The 15793-nt window shown below is 35.4% G+C and overlaps 1 protein-coding gene across 5 annotated transcripts in view; it reads right to left on the reverse strand.

The window, feature by feature from the left end:
- JMJD1C (jumonji domain containing 1C) overlaps positions 1-15793 on the reverse strand; it is a 90484-nt gene that overhangs the window by 35780 nt on the left and 38911 nt on the right. For 2 of the 5 annotated variants that reach the window (XM_047072835.1, XM_047072834.1), the window contains exons 3-8: positions 10211-10418; positions 9534-9639; positions 6839-6963; positions 4826-4969; positions 4534-4726; positions 2754-4441 (exon numbers count right to left, since the gene is read on the reverse strand). In XM_047072835.1, coding sequence (XP_046928791.1) covers positions 2754-4441; positions 4534-4726; positions 4826-4969; positions 6839-6963; positions 9534-9540 — 2157 coding nt within the window. In that variant the 5' untranslated portion in view covers positions 9541-9639; positions 10211-10418. Of the gene's footprint in view, positions 1-2753; positions 4442-4533; positions 4727-4821; positions 4970-6838; positions 6964-9533; positions 9640-10210; positions 10419-15793 lie in introns of all 5 variants that reach the window. The other 3 variants (XM_047072836.1, XM_047072838.1, XM_047072837.1) reach the window with 3 other exon arrangements.

The following is a 15793-nucleotide window of genomic DNA, read 5'->3' on the forward strand; positions in this document are numbered from 1 at the left end:
ATACTTAAAACTCTCTAATTACATGGGTAAGAATTCATTCTATACTGACATTCATACACACATACACACTGACATTCTTCTAGAACATACTTTGTAGAGTTATACTTCACTGAGATATTGGGAAAATCTTTGGTTTTAACAAAGAGAGTATATTTTACATCTCAAAGTGATAATGCAAAAGCAGTATGATATCTTAACAAAAACATGCTGCTGTAAAATTACTTGGATTAAAAATATACATTATAAAGCATAAACCTCACATAACAGAAAAAATACATATATACACATTAGACACACATGCACATATGCATAAAGATCATGCAGATATGTTTAAAAGGCCTCAGTTTTACACTATCCAGAAATTTTAAGCTACAATCACTTATGGCAATGTTAAATTTTTGCCTATAAAATACCAACAAAAATTATTTCCTAATTGTTTCTTCACTTCTACTCACAATATTAGGATTAAGAGATCTTCATTTTTGTTCAAAATGTTACTTAAATTCACTGCTTTATAACTTTACGTAACAAATGAAAATGTGATATGCTTGTTTTTAGTTTAACAAGTTTGTGACCAGTTAAGAAGACATTTTATGCCCTTATATATATATGGAGGCTAGACTGACACAACTGAGAGAAAAATACTACCCAAGCCACTTCTAACAGTTACTTAGACTGATTTTTCAGGGTTGGGAAATTATGGAAGACTCAAAATGATTTGCCAGCTCTCAGTTCCCATGTGTTCTAGTCTGTCTTTGTCCAGTATCAGCTGCAGCTACATTTGTGACACATGAGAGTGAACGGTCAGAGTAAAATGTGGGTGCATTAGGCACTAGGGTCACCAGGCCTGCTTTCAATAACGGTGAAGAGGATACTGTAGTAATTAGTGACTCTTCATTGACTTCAACTACTTAATTTATACATTCCAGTAAGATTCTACCTGCCACAAGTTCAACAGCACCATCAAGAATGGAAATGGGAAGCTTATGGATCAGATCAACATAAGCAAAATTCTTCTAGAATTGAGATCCTGCCAACATCAAATGTGGGGATGCTGGTGCAGAATACATTGTGGAGTTCACTAGTGACTTCATTAAAGACCAAAACTCACAGAAATGGAGTCCAAAGGAGTTGATTATTTATTATGGGATTAAACCATAAGAAACATCCTTTAAAACTGTCAGAACTCTAACTGCTAGCTGATGTCCCTTTACCAACAAGGTAAACAATCACAACTTAGGATTCAAGGAAGGACTTACTACCATAATCTATGTCACCACTGCTACCCAGAATATAACAATTCCTCTGACAGACTTGGCATGAGGAACACCACCCTTGCATTTATTACCAAGGCTCTACATAAGCAGTATTATCCCTAAGTGAGAAGCTCACTAGCATTACCTTCCAAATCGTCACCCCCTCTTGCCTAACTTGTGAAAGATGTCAAAAATACAGAAGTTCATTGCAGCACTATCCATTATAGTCAAGGGGTAGAAGTTACCCATAAGTCCACTGACAAATGCATAGAGAAAATGTGGAATATACATATAATGGAATATTACACAGCTTAAAAAAAGAAAATCATGTTACATGCTACAACATGGATGAACTTCAAATATATGCTACATGAAAGAAGCCACAAGAGGACAAATACTGTATGACTGCATCAAATGGAGTATCTAAAGCAGTCAGAATCATAGAAACAAAGTAGAAAGGTGGTTGGCCAAAGAATAGGGGGAAGAGGAAAGGGAATTAGTGTTTAATGGGTATAAAGTTTCAGTTTTGCAAGATGAAAATGTTCTAGAGATCTGTTGCACAACAATGTGAATAAAGTTAACACTATTGAACTGTACACTTAAAAATGATTAGGATGGTAAATTTAATGTTAATTGATTTTAATCAATCAATCCACCAATCAATCAAGTTTTAGAAATATTCTGGGGAGACAGCTGAAGAGCAACTTGAGCTGCACCAAGAACAAGGACTAAGTTGTCTGGTGGAGTTTAAGACACCCATTCTCATTCTTTTTGATACTGTGGATGGTAATGCCCTCAACAATCACTTCTTAGCATGAAAATCAATGTGGCTAGAGAAACCACATTCGCCCATGAGGGAATAGGAGCTCTCTATACCACCACCTTCAGCAAAACTCCTCACATTTGATGTTGGCAGGACTTCAGTCCCAACTTTACTCCCAAATACCAGAAGTCTCCAACTTAGGCACCCTTCTGAGAATAAGAGCCTCAGAGAGTCACAGCCTGTAACATACCATCAATATTATATCTAGCTGGGAAACATAAAAATTTGTCTTGAGAATAATTTAAGATATATATCCAATTTATATATAATTTATATATATATATGTGTGTATATATATATATTTACATATAACTTTACATAAATTTTAATCCACAAATTGTACTTGTAATTTAGCTGAGCATAATTATAGATATGTACCATAATAAGTTATCAAGACATTCATTCTTCATAATAGATATGTCAGAACCAATCTAAAAGTTTTACTTCTTTAAATTGGCTTTTAAAAGTATGTAGGCTTTTCTGAGATATCAGCTTCCATGGTTCCAAAGTTACTAAGTATCAAAAGTTTCACTATGATTGGAAAAATTAGTGCTTGAAAGGTTCTAACATATTTTATAATAAGACAAAAAATTAATGGGATATTGGAAACGCACTTGTATACATGTTGATTAATACACATACATTGATGTGTGCCAAACCACAATGTAACTTACCCTCCTTAAAGAAGATTCAGCATTAACTGCATTTTCTGGGTGAACCCACTTAGAAGAAGGTAGACCAAGTCCTGAGTATGCATGTGTTCCATTTGGATATTGCCAAATAATTGGATAAAGTCCAAGCTGATTATATGAAGCAGAAGGATGGGCTTGTCCAAGAAGATGAGGGGACTGATGCTGTAATAACTGTTGCTGTTGCTGGTGTGCTAATGCTAAGTGGCTCAAGCTGCTGGCGTGAGCAGTCTCTAGTCGTGGGTGGCCACCAAGTAAGGAGGCAGCAGGCACTCCAGGTAACACAGTAGGAAGTAAATGAGGGTGATGAACAGAATGGTGTGGACCACTAGTCAGAGGGTGAGTGTTAATGGTAGGTATTGGAGTTTGACTAGATGATCCCGCAAGTAAGTGAGGTGCAGGAGTTAAGGCAGGGTGATGGGTACCTGGATTTAAACAGGTTCTATGGGATGAAGAATGAAGAGGAAAGGGATGCTGGTTTAAGAAAGGTGAAATGTGATTAGTTCCTGTTTCTGACCCAACAAGTGCAGGATCTCTGTAAACTGTGAAATGCTCATTTTTATCAATGATAAGAGGGCTCTTTGTAGCTTCTAAGGTACTGCCTCGAGTAGGAACTGAATGAAAATTGCATCTTGATAACTCATGTTCTATCTTGTTTGCCAGTCTTCTCTCACCAGCAGCTTGGCTGTTCACATAATTGGCCTTAGACTTTACAGAATCAGGAGAATGGGTAATTTTAGGTTTAAGAACTTCAGGTGAGGGATTTGACTTTGTCTTGTGAATATCTACTGAAGTATTAAGTTTAGATTTTACTGTCTCTGGGGGTGGGCTTCGCTTATGCAGCTTATCTTCTGTGACAGAAACTGCACTCAGAGAAGACATATAAGAGACATACTGGTTTTTCTCTTTTTCCATATTCAGGTGATCATTTCCTGAGGAAGCACTCCTAACATTTGATTGGGTTAAATCTACTTTAACTACATCACTGACCCAGCTCTGGTCGGAATCTTGTTTTGCTGTTTCCAAGTATTTTGCATTTGCAATAGAATGTTTTGAATCACTAACATTAGGATCCATTTTCTGAAGTGTCTGAAGGCCAAAGGTACTGGAGGTTTCCTGAGCCACCTTTTCTGAATTAGTGTCATTCGTAATATCAATAACACATTTTGGTGTGGGTGGTCTGGACACAAATTTCTCCTTTGGTAATGATTCCACTGTATGTGTTTTTTCCATATTGCATTCTTGAAGAAGTAAATCGTTAGGATTATGATCAGAAAGTGTGGCCTGCTCTGATGAACGAATAATCATTTTGTCTTGAAGCTGAGTGTCAACAGACTTCTGCTTCTCTGCTTCTTCATGTTTTTTATCTTCCTGTATTTGATCCCAGGGAGGCTGGCTGTCTATTATTAGTGTCTCTTCTCCTACCTTCTCATTATTCTGGGATTTTCCTTCTTCTCCATTTACCTTTGAAGTGTTTTTATTTTTCAACTCATTCTCTGGCTTCTGCTCTGAGGAATTATTTATTATTCTCTTATTTGAATTTTCTGAGTCACTGCTCTCAGAAAAGTCTGAAACATTGTCGGTTCGTAGTCTTTTCATATTTAGTTTCTTTTCATCTTCCTCAGGTTTCCTTCTTTTATTCATCAACTGTTTGTTTTTCCCTTTAGCATTTTCTGTAAGATAAAAAAAAAAAGGAACAGTTTTATTTTGCATAACTAAAATATTAAATAAGTACCTTTTTGTTTTATTTGTTCTTGAGTCCTACCTCCTCGTGCTATATACTCATACTTTTCCTCCTTCATCTTCTCTTCATCTGGTATACTGCTATCTGAGCCCTTCCTCTTACTTGGACGAATATTTCTTTGTTGCTGTTGCTGGTGTGTATTCTGTTTTGGTACAGCAGCTTGGGAGTTCATTGCTGGTCTGGGACTATTTGCTTGGGCACGTGTATAATGACCCTAAAAATAACCGATTGAACAATGATTATTTATTACCTGATCCTAAGTAATCTAAGGAAAAATATGTATATAATAATACATCATTAACAACATACATACGTGAACAGCGTTGCTATTTTGACTGGCGCGAGACCTTCGCCGTGATGTGATGCCAATATTTTCACCTTTTAACAAAGAGTGAACAACATCATCTAGAAAGGTCATTTGAACCATAGAAGGATCGACATTCTGTGGTTCTAGTACCTAATCCACAACACAAAACAAGAACAAAAATTAAATCCAATCAGCTAGTCGATATAATATTAGGTATAACTACTGAGTAGAAAATGTTTAAAAATCAGTTTGGGATACTTAATTCATAAGATACTGTCAGACTTGCAATAAATCAGTTTTAGTCATCAAACATAATATTAGCTTGTTTAACATTCTGAAACCTACTGTTTCTTCTGCTAACCAAAAATTTAAAAGCAAATATATTTATTGCACAAGTATATCTTAAAAAAAGCAAGGCTAAGAATCAATTAGGAGTATAATGCCAAGTCATAAAATGTATTTTAAAAATAGGAATTTCTAGGGGCGCCTGGATAGCTCAGTTGGTTGGGCATCTGCCTCTTGGTTTCATCTCAGGTCACCATCTCATGGTTTTATGGGTTCAAGCCCTGCACTGGGCTCTGTGCTGTCAGCGCCGAGCCTGCTTAGAATTTCTGTCTCCCTCTTTCTCTACCCCTCCCCCACTCCCTCTGTTGCTCTCAAAATAAATAAATAAATAAACTTTTAAAAAATTTAAAAGTTAAGGGGTACTTGAGTGGCTCAATCGGTTAAGCGTCTGACTTCAGCTCAGGTCATGATCTCAGTCTGTGAGTTTGAGCCTCACATCGGGCTCTGCACTGACAGCTAGGAGCCTAGAGCCTGCTTCAGATTCTGTGTCTCCCCTTCTCTCTGCCCCTCCCCTGCTCGCGCTCTCTCTCTCTCAAAAATAAATAATCATTAAATTTTTTTAATGAGAAAAAAAAAAGGAATTTCCAAAAAGCAGCTATAAAATAAAACTAGGAATGTAGAACTTAAGAAGAAAATGACAAAAATTGTGTAAATGAATACAAATGGTAATAATTTTTTAAAAAGACATGTTAAAGAAGTAACTATTTTAAAAACTAAAGGCAATTCTATGTTCCATTAAGAAATGAAAGTTTGCCACCATTTTAGGAAAAACAAATAAATACAATTAACCAATATAATTTATTCAGCAATTTGGCTAAAATTTTAAGCAAAGCATTTGAACTGTTTCTAAAGGGGTACTCAATTATTCAGAAACCCTCCACAATCCACTTAGGTTGCAAGGTGTAAATATTTTTTTTTTTTTAGCTACAGCTTTGAAAGATTTGAAATCAAGACTTTCAGACTGTTCTTTAAAACTTCATATGAGGGGTGCCTGGGTGGCTCAGTCGGTTAAGTGTCCGACTTCGGCTCAGGTCATGATCTCGCACTCTGTGGGTTTGAGCCCCGTGTCAGGCTCCGTGCTGACAGCTCAGAGCCTGGAACCTGCTTCTGTTTCTATGTCTCCCTCTCTCTCTGCCCATCTCCCGCTTGCACTGTCTCTCTCTCTCTTAAAAATAAACATTAAAAAAATAATAAGATAAAAAAATTTAAAAAACTTCATATGAAATTTATATCCTTAATACTTAAGGGAGCATACCAACTATGAAACTTGACTTGAAAAGAACTACAATGGTGTGCATTAGTTTTCATTAGTGAAAAGCAATCATTTGGGAAATACATTTATTACTGGAGATAGAAAAACAGATTTTAAGAAAGAAAATATTAGCTGATGAAAGGATTAAAAAAAAAGAATACTCAAAAGAGTTTGATGCTTCTATTTCAGAGACTTATTTGATCAGTGTTGAAATAAATTTGGTATCACTATCTCACTATGACCTAAAGTGACCTCTAATAAACATCAGATACACTTAAACTTATTAGAAGTATATTACTACAGAAAAAACTTAAGAGATGAAAATTATTTACTGCAAACTTATTGAACCATTTTTTTGGAGGCATGGACTATCTGAATTGTAAGTATCTCTCTTCGAAAGTATTATTAACTGGACTAGTTACCTGATCATTCATAACGATCATGGTGCGAGTGAAGAGATCATGATGAGTAATTATGCCAGTAAACCACTGGGTGGCAGAGTCTTGTCTATATACTCTCACTCTGTATCCATTTAAGGAATAAGGACCTTAAAAAAACACACACACACACACAAGAAATAGGGGTATCTTAAATGGAGACATTTTCATTGAAGAATACCTTTTAGGAGAAACAGGAGCTTTGTGATAGATGAGTAATATCATTTTCAAATATTGGTTTTTAAAAAATGTATTAGAAGTGACTACATATACCTTAGCGCCAGATCACTGTGAAGTTATCATTAAACACACTCTGCTACACATATATGTTCTAACTCAATGGAAATAAAATACTTAAAGTATTTTGGCATCATGAGTTAATAAAAGGACAATATAAAATGTAAAGTTATAGTCGACTAGAAAGTCATAAGGCTACAAAGCTACTTAATAGGTGTGGGGTACAGGACTACGTGGCTGAAATGAAAAGGTAATTTGGGATTCCATTATCTTGAGTTTTCTAGTTGCCAAAACTCTACATAACAACTACAAATTTTAATTCTTCTGTTGACAGCTAGAAAAAGCTGCCAAAGTCTTGCAACATACAGAGATTATTAAGTGAATTATAAATATGGCACTAAAAGGCATTCTAAATAAAGAACTATGGTGTACTTTTAGATTAAACTCACTTTTTAAAGGGAAGGATTAAATAATAATAATATATATCTGCATATATTCACATTTACCTATTAAAACAAAAGTCAGTCCACAGAAGAGAATAATGGGAGATAAAATTTTCTTCAATTCAGGTACTAAAATGGTATCAAATATTTAAAAGTTTAACAAGAACTGTGAGGGATCGGATGGAAACTGATACACCTTGATGACAGCATTATACATGGACAATTTACAAACGCTTTCAAAATGTGTAAGTGCTTAATCTTCTTTAATTCTCATTATTTTGCCTCTTATAAAAATTAAGAATATGAAGTTGACAGGTCAAATAAAACTTTTAGGTGAGAGATCTAGGAATGAATTGATTTTTAATTCCTGGGCATACAGTTATAAGCCATTTAACATATCAATTAATGGTTTAATATTTATTTGCCAGTTTCAAAACAAAACTATGCTAATGTTGGCCTGAAATATAAGTCAATTAACAAATGTATAGAAAATGTTCCACTTGACCTATAAATTAAATATATTCGGAGCCATAATAATCGATTATACAAACTCTAGTCTTTTCTAACTGTGGAAGAGTGAGACTCTAAGAATGTAATATAGCAACAGCTTACAGAATAAGTATGATCAATTTTCAATTTCTATTAGCACAATTTTCAATTTTTAACTGTCTTATTCCTACCACAAAACACAATTTAGAGTCAGCCTCAAATAATTCTGCTTAGGTTGAACAGGGACTATACTGCCTCAATTTTTCACCTCTATAAATAGGGTAAGAAAACAAAAGTTGCTAAAATATATTAGCCTGGCATCTTCAATAAATTGCAAGGAAAAGAGGAAAAGAGATGGGACACATCAACCCATTAAATTGTGGACATTTTTTGGATCCCCTGATTTAAAATATATAAATAAATAAAATAACAATAAAAACGAATCAAACCTGTTAAAAGTCATTTGAGACATTTACAAAATAAGTGAAAATTTGAACTTGAGTATCCAGTATTTAATATTAAAGAACTATTAATTGGGGGGGGCATAATAATGGTATGCTGGCTTTGTTTAAAAAATTCGGCTATGACTGAATTTGATGGAAGGAAACAGGAGCGTGGATGGGGCAGGACCAACCAAGGTTTTATAGCTGTTAGGGCTGGAAGATAGGCACATGGAAGTTCGCTGAAATATACTATTTCTATGCATTTTTCATATTCTCTATAGTAAGTTTTAAAGAATATTTAGCCTAAGAAGAATTTAATACATAGATGATCTGCTCTATAAGTACCCATACAAAGCAGAGTAGCCACACCTTAGAAATGATCTCTATTATAACTGAAGTTAAATGACATGGAAGTTGAGGGTTGAGATAAATATGGGTATTTAAAGACAAAATTCCTTTTTAAAACCATTCAACAAAATATCAATACTTCATGCCATACTGTCCTAGTTTCAATTCAATGTCACAAAAAGCTTATATGATTTTATAAATAGAAAAAGAAATCACTAAGAATTATAAAACCCCACTGGTTTGAAAGTCACATGTTATAGACAAATTTATAACTTACTGAAAAAAGAAACAAAACTAAAACTAGTATGATGGTCATTGCTGAGGAAGGTGAACTGAAATAGGCCACTTTTATCAGATACTAACAGCATTCTTCAAAGGAAATCATTTGTGGCTTTGGGCAATCCTTTACTCAAACAATGCTTCCTTCTCCAGGAAGGACACACCTAACTGTATTCTGTAGTATGGAAATTTTCCTATCAACAAAACACCTGTGTGGTTATAATTTCATGCCAGTCATTTAACTCAGATGAGCTAGTAAGCTGGTGAAGTTATGAGCTTTCTACTGAAATTATGGTTTTGCTATTTTCCCTCGACTGGACAGAACTCAAAATATTAAACTGGGTCTTCTATTTATATTGCATGTAATTGAACAACCAAAACCAAACATGAAAAACTGCCCAGTTCCAAAAAAAAATTAATGCAGAACTTCAAAATAGTTACCTTGCATAAAAATCTCCTGAACCTTTTGTTCCTTTACCCAGACTTTCACTTCTTCCTGAAGTTGCGGGTTGTCCCTGAGAACTGGGTTTAGGCTGTCTATGTCGTCCTAGAATTACAGATTAAAAGAAAGGTCCATGTTACGCTGTCCTAACGTTAATATTACGAACTCTCCCTCCTATATTTTCTAAGGATTGAAGAAAATTCCTTCATCTAAATGTATGTAAAAACACAAATTCATAAGTTATAGTTCATTAGCAATTACGTAACAGCAGAGCATAAGAAATTAACCTATGTAAGATTTGATCCTTGACAACAATCCTAGACAAAATTTGAAATTTACTAATGTGTTTTCTAACTTTAAGTGTGGCCTTAGATAAGTCACATTTTTAAGGGTTTCAGGATGAGAAGCAATATACAAACCAAATAGCATCAGGTCATCTAAGGCTGGTAGCAAAAGAATCGAGTTGAATATTTTAGTGACAATACATATATACATAGATGAATTACCCTCTTCCCATAATGCCTAAAATGTTTTAAACTACAAAAGTCATTATCCACTCTCTTGATTTAAATGCCATCAAATTCAGTTCTACTCAAACTCATCTGACCAGTAACTTCACTGCTAAAAGTTTTATTTGTTCAACCCAGTGTCAAAGCATCCAGGCAATTAAAATTACATTATTGATGGTATTATCCTCATAACAGGGTGGATCTAGACACAGAAACAACCGGTTCTCTCTCCTTGGAGATGTGAATCACACAGTCACATGGTTTCCCACAATCTGTTGGTCCCCCGCTGGACTCTTTGACATTCTGTTCTCTCTCTCTCAAAGCACCTCTGCTGCTCCTGCATTTGAGGTCAGCGGCAGGAGCCCTAGAGTAGAGCTGGGAAGAACAACAAAGCAGCACTGTCAATTGGCGGCCCTTATAAAAGTGGACTGGCAGATCATGGAAACCAGTGAACAGAAGGGAGCAGAGTGAAGGGAATTCTATCTGGTGAATAAAAATAATGTGGCAATTTGGAAAAGTCAAAAAGTAGCTGAAGAGTACAAAGAAGGACCCCTAATCAAGCAGGTCATACTTCAGTCTTCTAGTCTAAAGTTTATCTAAATAAAGCTTTTTCTTCTCATCTCCTCATGACCTTAAGGGGCTATCATGTATGTATTTTTGCAATAATAGTGTGGCAAATACTCTGATATTTCATTTATACCTAGTGAATACCAACCAAGAGGAAGAAATACAGGCCTTCAAAGTTATCAACTATATTCCTTCGCAAATAAACTGAAATGCTACTTTACAGAAGGAAATACTAGAGTGGAAAAGTATCATACAAAATGTAGATAAAATCTGTCATTTTGGGGGAGGGGGTGGAATGTCCATGACAGGTCTTTTTTGTAAAGAAACTTTCTAGCAATCCCTTTTTTCCACACTCCTTTAATAATACACTGCACACTTACTTACCCTCTTTATTTTAGGAACAGAAAATACCATGGAAAAGTTCAGACTCTAAACCTCTTAATGCACACCAGGTGACAGTCTATTCTATGACAACAAAACAAAGGAAACATTCTATCTCCCAAGGAAAACCATTACCATTTCCAGATAGCTCTGACAACTATCAAGTTCTTTCAAAGTCTTCCTTACTTTAACTTCCACTCACAGATCCAAGCCTAACTCTTCGAAGTCAACAAACAAGTCTAATCACTTCCCTACCTTATAGTTCTTCAAACATGTGCATTCTGGTTTTGTTTCCACAGCTATGAATCTTCTCTAAACACCTGTCTTTATTATAACCACTCTTCCCTTATTCTAGACATTTAATTGGAAAAAAGATGGGCACTTGTCTAGAAAAACACTACACAATCACCTGGTGTCACTGCTGACTTCTTCTTTTTTAATTTTTAACGTTTATTTATTTTTGAGACAGAACAAGAGACAGAGTGCAAGCAGGGGAGGTTCAGACAGAAGGAGACACAGAATCTGAAGCAGGCTCCAGGCTCTGAGCTGTCAGCACGGAGCCTGACGTGGGGCTTGAACTCATGAACCGTAAGATCTTGACCTGAGCCGGTCAGACACGTAACCAACTGAGCCACTCAGATGCCCCACTGCTGACTTATTTTAAGTTTACTATGGTCTACTACTTCCAATCTTTCATACTTTGGGGTAGAAGGGGTATAAACTGCTGTTAAAGCAACACTGGCAATACTTCACAGACAGTCATGGGTATGGTCTAAAAAAACCAGTTTCCTGTATTGAAACTTCACGGTTTTGGGCGCTGGGGTGGCTTAGTCAGTTAAGCATCTGACTTCAGCTTAGGTGATGATCTCACAGTTCATGAGTTTCAGCCCCGTGTTGGGCTCTGTGCTGACAGCTCAGAACCTGAAGACTGCTAAGGATTCTGTGTCTCCCTCTCTTTCTCTCTCTCAAAAATAAGTAAATAAACATTTAAAAAGAAAAGAGGGGTGCCTGGGTGGCTCAGTCGGTTGAGCATCTGACTTTGGCTCAGGTCATGATCTGGCAGTTTGTGAGTTCGAGCCCCCTCACCCCACCCAGTCAGGCTCTATGCTGACAGCTCAGAGCCTCAAGCCTGCTTCCGATTCTGTGTCTCCCTCTCTTTCTGTCCTTCCTTCCCCTGCTCATGCTGTCTCTCTCTCTCTCTTTCAAAAATAAGGAAACATTAAAAAAAAAAAAAAAAGAAAGAAACCCATGAAACTTCACAGTTTAAAACTACTAGGCATAGGGGAGCCAGGCTGGCTCAGTCAGTACAGCATGCGACTCTTGATCTCGGGGTCATGAGTTCAAGCCCCACATTAGGTGTAGAGTTTACTTAAAAAAAAAAAACAAACAAAACAAAACAAAAAAAACACCTACTGGGATATATAATTTGCTCAACATTTATTTATATTTTATTTAAAACATTAAGATAACAGGCTATATTTCCAGGATCATTAAACATACAAATATCTCCTCAACAATGACCCATTTCTAGTGAGAAAAACACACCATTAAAAACTGATAACTTGAGTCTATTTACTGAAATGACCTTATAGATCAAATTTCTATGGACCAATTTCCTCATCTATAAAGCAGTCACTAATATCTGCCTCTTTCCATCTTAATGAATATGTTTTTACAATAAGATTTTTTAAAAAATAACTACAATTAGCTTTCTTAAGACATCTAATTCTTAATTATCCATGGTATTGGATGACATGTATTACTAAATTAGTTAAAATCCAAGAAAATTATCCCAACATACTGTCCAGTTATGACAGTCCTATTGTTGCTGGAGTACTCCTTTTTGAATTGTGCTAAGTTACAGGTATTTCTATTGTAGTCATCATTCCCATTTTAAAGGATAAAGGATCAAATCTTACAAGAGCCACTACCAGGTAGCCAAACAAGGTGTTTGTTTTTTTTTTTTCCATTTATTGACTTGAACAATTTTGTGAAAGTGCTAAAAATCAGATACAGTCTATAAGGCAAACTTGCAGAGAACTGAAACTAAGGATCTGTAATTAGTATTAATTATTAATATGACTATTCAGAATCTTTTGGAATACAACTGATTAATAAAGAACTTCAGCTGTGCCCTGAGTTGGTATGAGATTTTAAAAAATTACACAGTACTTCACTTTTTAGTAATTAAGTTACCTATACACATAATTTTTATATTGACTAACTAAAATAATATGTATTCTTTAATTTCCCCAAAACAAATCACCCAGAGAGTGAAGCAACAGCACCCTCTGTGAATCTCCTCTCCTCCATAAATTCTATCCAATATATTATTCTACGAATTATAACCTCCAGCAAATGACTTAACCAGGTCAACAAGATTTGTTTTAACTAGAAGCTTATATAGAAAACATAGGAAAGTTCTAAACAATGCCTTAAGTGATTAGGTTCTGAACCTTTACGGTTCATTTGTGTGCTGTTCCTCTGTTTGCAAAGAGAGCAGAAGCTTGCTCTAATTAAACATCAGTGGGGTACCTTACTATAAATAACAACAGCTAACATGATTGCATGTTTACCATGGCAGATACCATGCTACCATACTAGGTGCTTTCCATACAAATCAACTTTTACAACACTTTTCTGAGGTCTAAATTATTATGCCCATTTACATGTTATATACCCAGAGAGGTCCATGGTCATATAATCAGGATATGATGGAGAGATATAGCATTTTAATCTACTTCTGTAAGTCTAGAGAGCTCAGGCTCTTTTCACCTACTCTTTCTCCCCTGAGTTAGTACAATGAAAAGGAATGAATAAGACTGTTTACTATAACTGCGTTTCAAAATTTGATATATTTCTTCACATTATATGTAAGAAGTAAAAGGCAACTTTATCTTATGAAGTCAGAAACAGAGTCAGGTGGAAGTTATCTTTCTGTAACCCCCCTCAAATTAGTTATGTGAAATTCATAGGTAGCAACAGTCTAACACTTAGCTAAGAGGGGAGACTTTGGATGTTAAACTGATGCAGTCTTTTTTTTTTTTTAATTTTTTTTTAATGTTTATTTATTTTTGAGAGAGAGACAGAGAGTGAGAGGCGGAGGAGCAGACAGAGAAGGAGTCACAGAATCCGAAGCAGGCTCCAGGCTCCGAGCTGTCAGCACAGAGCCCGATGTGGGGTGTGAACTCACAGAGTGTAAGATCATGACCTGAGCTGAAGTCGGACGCTTAACCGACTGAGCCACCCAGGTGCCGCAAACTGATGCAGTCTTATCAGAAAGCATAAAAGAGAATATTTTGGCAATATGACTTCATCATGACCTACAGACTGTGAAATGGTATATTTCTAGGTAAACACTGCCCTAAATTACTATTTGAGGTAATAAAAAAAAAACAACAGATTTTTTTTTTCTTGTGTAGAGAAGAATATGACGGAATATTTTTTTTAAAAAAAGCATTCCTCAAAATATAAAAAATTTTAAAATCAGGTTAGAATCTGTACTTTGACATTAAGACTACTGTACTACCCTTATTTTTGAACCAATTCTCTACTTCATTCCAGTTCAAAGGAAAAAAATTATAATTTATATTTAATTTATATTGTTATAATTATAATTATAATAGCATAAAAAATAAGATCACAGGACTAAGATATTCAGATATGCCTGACTAGGCTTAAGAACAGGAATATTATGACAGTGTTCAAAATATATGTTAACAAATTTTCTAAGATAATAAGGAAATGATTTATCTTACCATAACACAGTGCTCCTTACTGATTCAACAAATATTTTCTTTATGTCACATACACTCTGGATGGACTACTGACAGAACAGCCAACAGAGGCTTGAATCAGAGAATATACCAGCTGTTAGTTTCTATCTAGGTGACTGAGCGGATTGGCTTAATTATAACAGATTTGCTCTAAAGTCCTAACTGATGTCTAGAATAGCACTTTCATTTTAGAATACAATATCACGAAACTAAGTTTCTCTCCCTTTGGACAATTTCTGTTACAGAATGACCTAATACCTGCTTTCAAACTGATACTGATATGTGGCTTAGTAATGGAATGATTTTTTCCCCTACAATAAAATCCTTGACCTTTGTAGTAACCTCTTAAATCCCATATTACACACACTTGCCCATAAAAAAAAATGACACTTGATTGTATTTTATGAGTTATTCATAAAAGCAACTACCTGTATGTTGAATGTCAGGTAAAGTAACTGAACATTCATTGCCACGCCATTTTCCCACAGTCATCATTTAAATTCATGCTTCAGCAAAACTACAAATAATTGCCAGGCCTTAGATCCCTGGGGTTGCTAGCCAACAGTTAAAAAACATGAATGTTAAGTCCACATAGGTCAAGAGTGACATCCACTGCTATCGCAACAATTCTTGTATAACTTATAAAAGAATCCACTTTGTTAGTAAGGATTTACTGGAATAGGAAATCTACTTAGTCTGAGAACTACTACAAAGATCTTAAAAAAGAAAAAGCAGAGTTGCCTAAACCATCTGCAGTTTAACTAAATCTATCAATGAAAGCTTCCACATATTTTCATGATTTAAACCAAGGGTTGGCAAACTTTTCCTAACTTGGCCAGAGAGTAAAAGTAGATTAGGCTTTGAGGGTCATACTATCTCCAATGCAAGGACTCCACTCTACTACTGTAGCACCACAAGCTGCCAAACAATACCATAAACAATACACAAATGAAAGAGTAAGGCTGTTTTCTAATACCTTTATTTACTGACATTCTGTGAAGCTTGAATGTCACAGAACATTCACGT

This window comes from Lynx rufus, unplaced genomic scaffold, assembly GCF_022079265.1.
Source record: "Lynx rufus isolate CCGP_SWC_20201006 ecotype Redwood Valley unplaced genomic scaffold, mLynRuf1.p SCAF_11, whole genome shotgun sequence".
In the NCBI taxonomy this organism is placed as follows: Eukaryota; Metazoa; Chordata; class Mammalia; order Carnivora; family Felidae; genus Lynx; species Lynx rufus.